Raw genomic sequence first — 11,160 nt, forward strand, 5'->3', positions numbered from 1 at the left:
TAATCTAAAAACTTCCCCCACTTGGTTGTATTTTCTAAGTTCCTTGTTTCCTCCTTCAGTCAACAAACGTCAATGCACTGCATCTTTTGAAGAAAACGTGTTTTATGCCACTCCTGAGATTTTAAGCATATTAAGTCTATGTATGCAATATAAGGATTCCAGAAAGCAGAAGTTTTGAAGGAAAATATTTAAAGCCCATGATGTGCGTGCTCAGTCACTTCAGTCGTGTCCGACTCTTAGGGACCCCATGGGATCCAGTCCTTCAGGCTTCTCTGTCCATGGGCTTCTCCCCAAGAATACCGGAGTGGGTTGCCATGCCTTCCTCCAGGAGATCCTCCCAACCCAAGGATAGAACCCACATCTCCTGCATTGTAGGCAGATTCTTTTACCAGAGTCACAGGGTAAGCTCCAAAGCTCACAAGAAATTCGTTCAAATCTATCAATATTGGGTTTTCAAAGTTGGCTTTCAAAGGTATAGTAAACTTGAACCTAAATATCCCTCCATAAAAAAGCAAAAAGAAAAAAACCAAAATTTAACCAGTTAAAACTAACAATAAAATTAGCAGCATATTTAGAAGCCAGTTTGAAAGAGTTTATTATATTTATTTAGGCTTTTATATATTTTGTGAATACATGAACAAGGATTCCATTAATTCATTAACATTAATTCGTTTCTTAACATAAATTTCATTAATTGATCTAGTAATGTATTGAATTCATTTTACTAACTCCATTAATGCATTCAGTAAATCAATCAATGAAGTTAATCATTAAGTGTGCATGGCAGACCGTTTTTGGTAAGTATTTTATGACTGGAAAAAATGTGATGCGCCCTTCATCTTCCTGAAGATCATGAAGATGATAGAAGCTCTGTTAAGAGATTGCACACATTGCAGAAAACATCTGAACTCTTCTCAAGCTGATCAATAGAAGACAGATCCACAGGTTGGCCTGTAACAGGAAGAGTGGCCACTCCTGGAGGCAAAGAAGGTTGGCCGGCAGAATCCAGATCCACTGCTCAGGACCGGGAAGCCACAGATTCCATAACCCAATCGTCTGAAGCCACGGCCTCCATAGCCCACTGAGTAGCAGCTTCTGGATCCAGAGCTCAGGGAGCTGCAGCTGCTGGACCTATAGCCCAGAGACCCAGGGAAAGTCGTCTGGCAGGGACTGGAGAACGTGGAGGTCCTCGGGCGGTAGCAGCACGTCTGGCAGGGACTGGACACCACAGTCTGGGTCCTGATGGGCTCACAGCAGGTCTCCTGGCTGTAGAGAGAGGAGCCCAGCTGGCAGGAGTTGGGAGAGTAGAGGTCAGTGCTGTAGACCAGGTTGCTGGGGAAGGAGGAGCCACAGGAGGAGCCTGAGTAGCGCAGGTGGTCCCGGAGGGAGCGGGAGGAGAAGATTCCAGAGCAGCAGTTATAGGACATCTTCGCAGGTGATGTGAGTTTAGGTGAGTGACTAGGAGAAGATTCTGAGGTTCAATGTCACCTCCCGGACTGGGGTGTTTTTATACTCTCAGCCATGGGTGTGGCATTCACAGTCACCTTTCTCATGCTTGTAATCTTTCATATCCAAATGTGGAATTCAATAATATTTTCTGTAACTGCTGTGAAAAATTCCTTTCATCTCATACTCATGGGTGAATTCACCATGTTGTTAAAGGACTAAGCTGATGACGTATTCCTAAGTCAGAAATTCTATGACTACCTGCCTTAATCCCCTACTCTTCTCAATGGTTTGAGATTCTTCCTGCATTTGACTGTATATCAGCTGGGGATGCTTAGCTCTAAAGGCAGGGATTAAGATGAAGCAAACATTAATAGCCTTTCTTTGTCAGTGGTATAAAGACACTCTATTTGCCATCAATAAGCTTCTTTTCTAAATTTATTTCATTGCTTAAAATTATTTTTATATACATTTGGTTCTCAAATTCTTCAGAAAGGGAAAATTTAAAAGTTCAGTATCATTATAGTTTGTGGGTTTTCATGTATACAGATTGTCCCTCTTGTCTTCTGTATTTAAAATTTTCTAGAGATCTTTCTCTTCTGAACAACTCCAATCAAGCAATACTTTCTGAATATTTTTACTTTTTCAGGTTCTTTCATACAATTTTCTTTTTCACTGTAAAACTTACTTTTTATTGATTCTATTTCTTTAAGATTATTTTCTACTGTAAAATAACCAAATAGGTTCTTTTTATAGTTTTCTATATCAGGTAAACCCAAAATGAACAAATTAAAAAGATAATAATTGCAAAAGGAAATTTGGAATTGCATGCAGGAGCATTAAAGAAGACTAAATAAGAGTGAATTATGTGTAAATACACATTGTGCACAATTCTAACAAAATTCTTAATCTATAAGCAGGACTAAACAGTAATAAATTTAAGAATGATCATTAAAATCTAAGATACTGCTTAAAATTAAAAGTTTGGAAAAAATAACAAAATAATTAAATTATGGCATTAAACCATTTTATTATGCCCCCAAAGCATGAAAGGCAACATAAAGAAATTTAAAGATGGACCAAATAGCAACAAAATAGTAAATACATAGGTAGAAATCTGACTTCATATATAATTAAATATCATGTGACAAAATAGTCCATATATAAAACAGACTGAACTGAAAATGAAATTTGTTTTCTACATAAACTAGATTTTCTTAACTATAACAAAACAGAAAAGGGAAAAGTAAAAGATATATCCAGGAAAAGAAACAAACAAACAAAAACAATACTAGGGCCACTTTATTAGTCTCAAAGTTTGCTATATGATGGTTTTTTCTTAACATATTAAGCAAGATATTTCCTGACAGTCATCCTGTCAGACTTCCAGGATGATATACATTATTAGTCATTCAAATGTTACATTAAAGGCACACCATACATTAGAGTAGCCTCTAGTCATATATTTCAAGCTCAATTTCTGTAAATTATATTAAATTTCAGTTCCTCAGCCATATTCACCACATTTCAAGTGTACAACAGATAATATGTGACTAATGGATACCTAATATTGGAAATTGCTAGTAAAAAATATTTCAGCATCAAGAAAAGCTCTATGGGATAGTACTACCTTAGGGACCATGGGCAATTTTTGATTTGCTAATTAATGCTTTTACTGTTTTTTGTACAATACAAAATGTGGGAAACCCATTTATCCTTATCCCAATTCATGTGTTATGATTTCACTATTTTCATTTTGTGTATGCTTACTCATTTTCTACTTATATTGTATGTATTTCCCTATGTTGCTATAAGTAATATTTGATTATATATTTGTTGTTGTTTTTGTTTAGTTGTCCAGTCAAGTCTCACTCTTGAGATTCCATGCATTGGGATTTCCCAGGCAAGAATACTGGCGTAGGTTGCTGTTTCCTCCTCCAGGGGATCTTCCCAACACAGGGACTGAACTTGGGTCTCTTGCACTGCAGATAGATCCTTTACCACTGAGCCATGGGGGAATATTTTTTGTTTACTCTTCATTCCTTCTCACATCTTTTTGTGGTATGCTAGGTCTTCCCTGGTGGCTTAGTGGTAAAGAATTCGCCTGCCAATGCAGGAGACACTGTTTTGATCCCTAGGTGGGCAAGATTCATCTGGAGAAGGAAATGGCAACCCATTCCAGTATTCTTGCCTGGGAAATCCCATGGATAGAGGAGCCTGGTGGTCTACAGTTCATCAGGTCACAGAGTGGGACACAACTGAGCCACTGAACACACAGGATTATTTTGGTTTTGACTTTGTATAGCTATTAATTATATATTTTACAGCTGGAAGGCTAGTGACAGGTTGTCTAAACTTTTAATTTTCTGAAAATGTCTATTCCATTTTGAAACAGATGCTAGTCAAAAATTCTAGTTTCAAAGTTTTCATAAACAAACACACATAACTGTGTTTACTGCACAAGCACAGGTCTCCACAGGTTTTTTATTAAATTTCAAATTAGTTGTCAATATTTAGAAATCAAAAGAATCACATGGAATGTGGATTTATGACTTTCAAAATTTCTGAAGATCTGGTTATACTTGGCTCCCTTTCTTGGCATTGCCTGGAGCTGAACACAAACTGCTCCATTCATATGGAGTATGTGTCCACTAGTTCCCCAAATCTCTGAACACTCAGCTAATTTCAGTTACCAATAATCATAAAGCCAGCACAGCTTTTATCCTGTTAATGCTATTATCAGTAGGAGAAGGAGGTATGACTTAGCGACTAAAAGAATTATACAAATGAACTCAAAACAGAAGCAGACTCAAGGCCTTAGAAAACAATTGTGGGCGGAGGGGGGTGGAGGATGGAGTAGGAAATGGCAACCCACCGCAATATTCTTGCCTGCAAAATTCCACAGACAGGAGCTTAGCAGGCTACAGTCCATGGAGTCTCAAAGAGTCGGACATGACTGAGCTACTGAGTAGGAGCATTGGTTGGGGGGAGGGTGGAAGGGGAAAAGGTGGGAGAGAGGGGTAGATTAGGAATTTGGGATTGATATATACACACAGCTGTATGTAAAACAGATATCCAACAAAGACCCGCTCTATACCACAAGACACTCTAGTCAACAATCTGTAATAACCTAAATGGGAAAAGAATTTGAAAAAGAATAGATATATGTATATGTATAACTGAATCACTTTGCGGTACACCTGAAACTAACACATTATAAATCAACTGTGCTGCTGCTGCTGCTGCTGCTAAGTGGCTTCAGTCGTGTCCAACTCTGCGCGACCCCATAGACGGCAGCCCACCAGTCTCCCCGTCCCTGGGATTCTCCAGGCAAGAACACCGGAGTGGGTTGCCATTTCCTTCTCCAATGCATGAAAGTGAAAAGTGAAAGTGAAGTCACTCAGTCATGTCTGACCCTCAGCGACCCCATGGACTGCAGCCTTCCAGGCTCCTTCATCCATGGGATTTTCCAGGCAAGAGTACTGGAGTGGGGTGCCATTGCCTTCTCCAATAAATCAACTGTTCTCTATTATAAAATAAATATTAAAAAAGACAATTTGTGAAAACAAACTCTCTTGTGTGCTAGAAGGATATTCTCCTGTGTTTTATAGGAAAATATTGTGAATCTGTGCTCTTGGGCTGGAATATAAAACATCAGTTATGAAACAGATCACAAGTCAATTAGACTACCTCACTTATGTTTGTGATCCTCTGACTTTATACATCAGCAGGATTTTATATACTGGGCAAAGACTTAAATCTTAATGCTGAATACACAACAAACCAACCTGAAACTAAATAATTTTTTTAAAATCTTGAGTGATTGAACTCCTTTCCCGGCCACTCCACTTGTGACTGTGATGCACCAACATTGTTAAATTAAAGATTTAACGTCTAGCCAGCTGCCCATAGGAGATGCTTATTGCTGGGTGAAATCATGCCACATGCCTGACAAGTGTAACCACTTTTGTACAAGAATTGCATTTCCAAGAAAGTCAAGCAAAATATTAAAAAAAAAAAAGGAAATCTATTTTCTGTTTATAACATCATAATTCTATTGTAATGGACAGTTCCTACTAATAATATGCTATATCCCTTCTTGCTACTGCAGACATATAATAGCTGTTACATATGCTATTGTTTAGGAATGCTGAAGATGGATTCAGTAGCACGACTATCCTTCCTGCAGAATGCAGCATTAAACAAAAGCTGCAAGTCACTTCTCAGTGAGTTTGCACAGATGGCCTCATGGTGACTAGTAATGACTCACTACAAATATGGGAGAAAGCAGCAGTTTTGACAGACATAGCTACATTTGGGAGGCAGAATAAAAAGGAGGTTTTAGTTAAAAATCAGATGATTGGCATATTGAGTATATGAGTGAAACTGAAATGGTCCATGGCATATAGTAAGTACTCCATAAATATATGTTGATTTACTGAAAAGAGAATTCAGATGGCAGATATCTTAAATGAAATAAAGCATAAAAAGATTGTACAATTACTAGCTACTTTTTTGTTTTTTCTTTGATTGGGTAGCTGAGGGAAGGTTGACAATACCTATTAACAGATTTGGAAGTTTTTCAACTCAGAATTTATGGTCATTATAAGACCTCAGTTCAGTGTAGTTGTTCAGTCGTGTCTGACTCTTTGCGACCCCATGAATCACAGCACACCAGGCCTCCCTGTCCATCACCAACTCCCAGAGTTCACTCAGACTCACGTCCATCGAGTCAGTGATGCCATCCTGCCATCTCATCCTCTGTCGTCCCCTTCTCCTCCTGCCCCCAATCCCTCCCAGCATCAGAGTCCTTTCCAATGAGTCAACTCTTCTCATGAGGTGGCCAAAGTACTGGAGTTTCGGCTTTAGCATCATTCCCTCCAAAGAAATCCCAGGGCTGATCTCCTTCAGAATGGACTGGCTGGATATCCTTGCAGACCAAGGGACTCTCAAGAGTCTTCTCCAACACCACAGTTCAAAAGCATCAATTCTTTGGTGCTCAGCCTTCTTCACAGTCCAACTCTCACATCCATACATGACCACAGGAAAAACCATAGCCTTGACTAGACGGACCTTAGTTGGCAAAGTAATGTCTCTGCTTTTGAATATGTTATCTAGGTTGGTCATAACTTCTCTTCCAAGGAGTAAGCGTCTTTTAATTTCATGGCTGCAGTCACCATCTGCAGTGATTTTGGATTTATCCAGTTGGTACCAAGTCTTTCTCTTAGAAAGTAGTGAGACAGCAAAAAGAGAAAATGCTGGAAGATGTGTGGTTGAGTAAGTTTCCTCTCCTGCCACTTTGAGGATATTGGCCTCTTCCTGATCACCATCTCCTGCCTCATTTCTTTCTTCCCAAAGTCTTTACTGACTGAAGGCATGGCGAGTGGCATACAGAAAGCAGCTCCATATTTACTCTGTCTTTGTTCATCTGACCTCTGAAAGGAAACATAGGATTGAATTTGCTTTCTGTTCATGAACCCTCTTCATCTGCAGAGATAGGTTAGGCAGGTTGGGGAAAATATGGGTAGAAAATACACAGGGAAGAGACCAGAAAAAAGGATACTGAAGAGTAAGAATTTATTCCAAGGTGTTTCTGGATTTTCAAGGTTTAAAAGTAGAGGATTACTTGAGATTTTTTGTTTCCAAGGCAGTTCACCCTTCTAACTAGACAGATCCCTAGACAAGAATGGAGTCCTATTTTCTCTGGAGTGAACTGGTCTTGTAGTGATAGGTTGGTTAAATACAGCAGTGGACATAGCAGAGACCAAGATAGAGGTTCAATCCCTGGGTTGGGAAGATTCCCTGGATTAGGAAATGGTGACCTGCTCCAATATTCCATGGACAGAGGAGCCCAGAGGGCTACAGTCCATGGGGTTACAAAGAGTTGGACATGACTGAGCACCCTCATGGTACCCCAATATCTGTTGGAGGTAACTGGAAAGAGCTCTGACTACAGAGAAATCTCTAACTTAGAGTCTTTCTTTTTGTTTTCTTGCTCAATTTGCAGTGTAAGATGCTTAATTCAGTTTACTCATTTTCCCATTTAAGTGCTCAAATTCTATGATGCAAAAATTTTGTTCTGGCAACATTGCTGGTGCCCAGAGACTTCTGTCCTAGACAAAGTAGACTGAGGTTTTGATAAAAGTAGTTAAAGGGCTGTAAGGCATCGTCTGGGCTTCCCTGGTGGCTCAGATGGTAAAGAATTTGCCTCCAATATGGAAGACCTGGGTTTGATTCCTAGGTTGGGAAGATGCCCTGAAGGAGAGCATGGCAACCCTCTTCAGCATTCTTGCCTGGAGAAACCCATGGACAGAGGAGCCTGGCAGGGTACATTCCACGGGGTTGCAAAGAGTTGGACATGACTGAGCAACTAAGCATAGCACAAAGCATAGTTTAGCCTATTTATTCCTAGAATTAAGCCCAGGTTCCTCCATCCTTTCTTGGTATCTTTTTTTATACTGACTTTTAAACTTATCCTAGTACCAAGATTTGAGTATTTCAAAATACACGAAATTTAAATAAAACAAACAAACATATAAGGTATTATAGAATACAGTATGCTTGGTCACTCTGAATATTTCTTTTTTTAAATTATTGGAATATAGTTAATTTACAATGTTGTGTTTGTTTCAGATGTACAGCAAAGTTACATGTATATTTTTACAGATTCTTTTCCATTATAGGTTATTACAAGAAACTGAATATACTTACCTGTTCTATAGAGTAAGCCCTTGTTGTTTATTTGTTTTATATATAGTAGTGTGTATCAGTTAATACCAAATTCCCAGTTTATCTCTCTAAAAGGGGCTTTGATAGCCATAAATTTAGTATGTTTTGTAAATAAGTTTATTTGTATTATTTCCTAGATTCCACATATAAGTGATATCATATAATATTTGTCTTTCTCCAACTTACTTCACTTAGTGTAATAATCTCTAGGTCCACTCATCTTGCTGCAAAGGGCATCATTTCATTACTTTTATGGCTGAGTTATATCTCATCTACTTCTGCTTCATTGATTATGCTGAAACCTTTGACTATGTGGATCACAACAAACTGTGGCAAATTCTTAAGGAGATGGAAATAGCAGACTACCATATCTGTCTCCAGAGAAATCTGTATGCAAGTCAAGAAGCAACAAAAGCAAACATGGCACAACAGACTGGTTCAAAATTAGGAAAGAAGTACATAAACACTATATATTGTCACCCTACTTATTTAACTTCTATGTGGAGTACATCATGCAAAATGACAGACTGGATGACTCACAAGCCGGAATCAAGATTGCTGGGAGAAATATCAACAGCCTCAGATAAGCAGATGATAGCACTCTAATGGCAGAAAGTGAAAAAGAACTAAAGAGCCTCTTGATGAAGGTAAACGAGGAGAGAGTGAAAAAACCTGGCTTAAAAGTCAACATTCAAAAAATGAAGATCATGGCTTCTGGTCCCATCACTTCATGGTGCAAATAGAAAGGGAAAAACTGGAAACAGTGGCAGACTTTATTTTCTTGGGCTCCAAAATCACTTCAGACCATGACTGCAGGCATGAAATTAAAAGAAACTTGCTCTTTGGAAGGAAAGCTATGACAAACCTAGACAGCATGTTAAAAAACAGAGAAATCACTGCCAACAAGTGTCCATATAATTAAATTTCTGATTTTTCCAGTGGTCATGTATGGATGTGAGAGGTAGACGATAAAGAAGGCTGAGCACTGAAGAATTGATGCTTTTGAACTGCGGTGCTGAAGGAGACTCTTGAGAGTCCTTTGGACAGCAAGGAGATTAAACCACTCAATTATAAAGGAAATCAATCCTGAATATTCACTGCAACTGCAATCTGCAATCCCATGTAGAAAACACTATTTTAAACCTTTACAGTACTAATCAGTGGTTCAAAATCCATTATAAATGACTTCCTAACTTAGTAAGTTAGTGTTTCACTCACAGGCTGTTTTGCCTCTTTTATTCTTTTTGTCTCATTTCCCTTTTTTTGCCTCATCACCATCCATCTCTTACTTTCTCCTTTTTTCCATTCTCTTTTGTTCCCCCTTACTTGTTTTTCATTTGCTATTCATTTTGATTTAGCTTTCTAAATTGGCAATACTCTCAGCAAGTATATCAAATCATTTCCAAAAGAAAATTAATCCTGAATATTCAATCTAAAGGAAATCAACCGTGAACATTCAACCTAAAGGAAATCAACCCTGAATATTCAACTCTGATGCTGAAGCTCCAATACTGTGGCCACCTGATGTGAAGGGCTGACTCATTGGAAAAGACCCTGGTGCTGGGAAAGATTGAGGGCAAGAAGAGACGGGGGCAAGAGAGGATGATATGGATGTTTGACATCACTGACTCAAATGGAGTTTGAGCAAACTCCAGGAGATGGTGGTGAACAGGGAAATCTGTTGTGCTGTAGTCCGTGGAGTCACAGAGTCGGACACAACATGGTGACTGAACAACAGCAACAACAAATACTCTCATGGAAATCTAGTCATTTCATCGGTTGAATAGAACCATGCATTATGTTCATTTTCAGGAGTAGTTAAACATTTCTACTCATTTCTCTTAAAAAGCTTGATGTTTAATTAGCTTTATTGCTATTTAATTTTAGAATAGAAATAATTAATGAATTTTCAGCACTCATTTTAAATGCTGAAATCTCAGTGTAATAATGCCTTTTTAATAGAGTATTTCCAAAGGCAAGCAATTTCAAGATAATTTACAACTGTGGCCCTGAAAACCTGAGTTCATAATTGTGCATATCTGTTTTTCAAAGCATTGGTCTGTTTCTTACAGAATGCTTTAGAAAGCTTCAGGTCTGAACATCATGACTTTTTTTCATTTCAATCACTTTTTAAAATTGAAGTATAGTTAATTTACAAAGATGTGTTACTTTCAGGTGTACAGTAAAGTCATTAAGTTATGTACATACACACACACACACACACACACATACACACACATATGGGTTTCCTTTGTGCTCAACTGGTAAAGAATCTGCCTGCAATGAAGGAGACCTGGGTTTGATCCCTGGATTGGGAAGATCGTCTGAAGAAGGGAAAGGCTACCATTCCAGTATTCTGGCTTAGAGAATTCCATGGACTGTATAGTCCATGGGGTCGCAAAGAGTCGGATATGACTGAGTGACTTTCACTTTCAATATTTTCTGTTTCAGATTTAGTATCTTGATACTAAATATAGTTCCCCATGCCACTCAGCAGGTATTTTTGTTCATCTATTTTATATTCAGTAGCATGTATATATTGGGCTTCCCAGGTGGCTCTAGTGGTAAAGAACCCACCTGCTAGTGCAGGAGACATAAGAGGTGCAGGTTTGATCCCTGTGTTTGGAAGTTCCCCTGGAGGAGGACATAGCAATCCATTCCAATATTTTTGCTTGGAGAATCCTGTGGACAGAGGGTTCAGTAACCTGATGGGTTACTGTCCATAGAGATACAAAGAGTCAGACATGACTGAAGCAATCTAGCATATATGCATGTATATGTTAATTCCAAACTTCCAATTTATCCCTCTTCCTTGTTCCCCTTTGGCAGCCATAAGTTTATTTTCCGTGTGTGTGTCTGTCTATTTGTGTTTTGTAAATAAGCTCATCTGTATCATCTCTTTTTAGATTTAACATATAAATTATATGATATCTGTATTTCTCTTTCTGAGAACGCCATTTAGTATGATAATCTATAGGCCTATCC

The 11,160-nt window shown here is 38.5% G+C and overlaps 1 protein-coding gene across 1 annotated transcript; it reads right to left on the minus strand.

Moving 5' to 3' along the window:
• Positions 1-923: 923 nt before the first annotated feature.
• On the minus strand, positions 924-1,469 carry LOC128051021 (keratin-associated protein 13-1-like). Its single transcript, XM_052643525.1, has one exon. It carries the CDS (start codon positions 1,425-1,427, stop codon positions 924-926), a length of 504 nt encoding a protein of 167 aa, XP_052499485.1. The 5' UTR covers positions 1,428-1,469.
• Positions 1,470-11,160: the final 9,691 nt, after the last annotated feature.

Source organism: Budorcas taxicolor, chromosome 1 (genome assembly GCF_023091745.1).
Source record: "Budorcas taxicolor isolate Tak-1 chromosome 1, Takin1.1, whole genome shotgun sequence".
NCBI classification, from domain to species: Eukaryota; Metazoa; Chordata; class Mammalia; order Artiodactyla; family Bovidae; genus Budorcas; species Budorcas taxicolor.

Excerpts from the sequence above, each read along its gene's own strand:
- LOC128051021 (XM_052643525.1), bottom strand. The coding sequence starts at position 1,427 with ATGTCCTATAACTGCTGCTCTGGAATCTTCTCCTCCCGCTCCCTCCGG.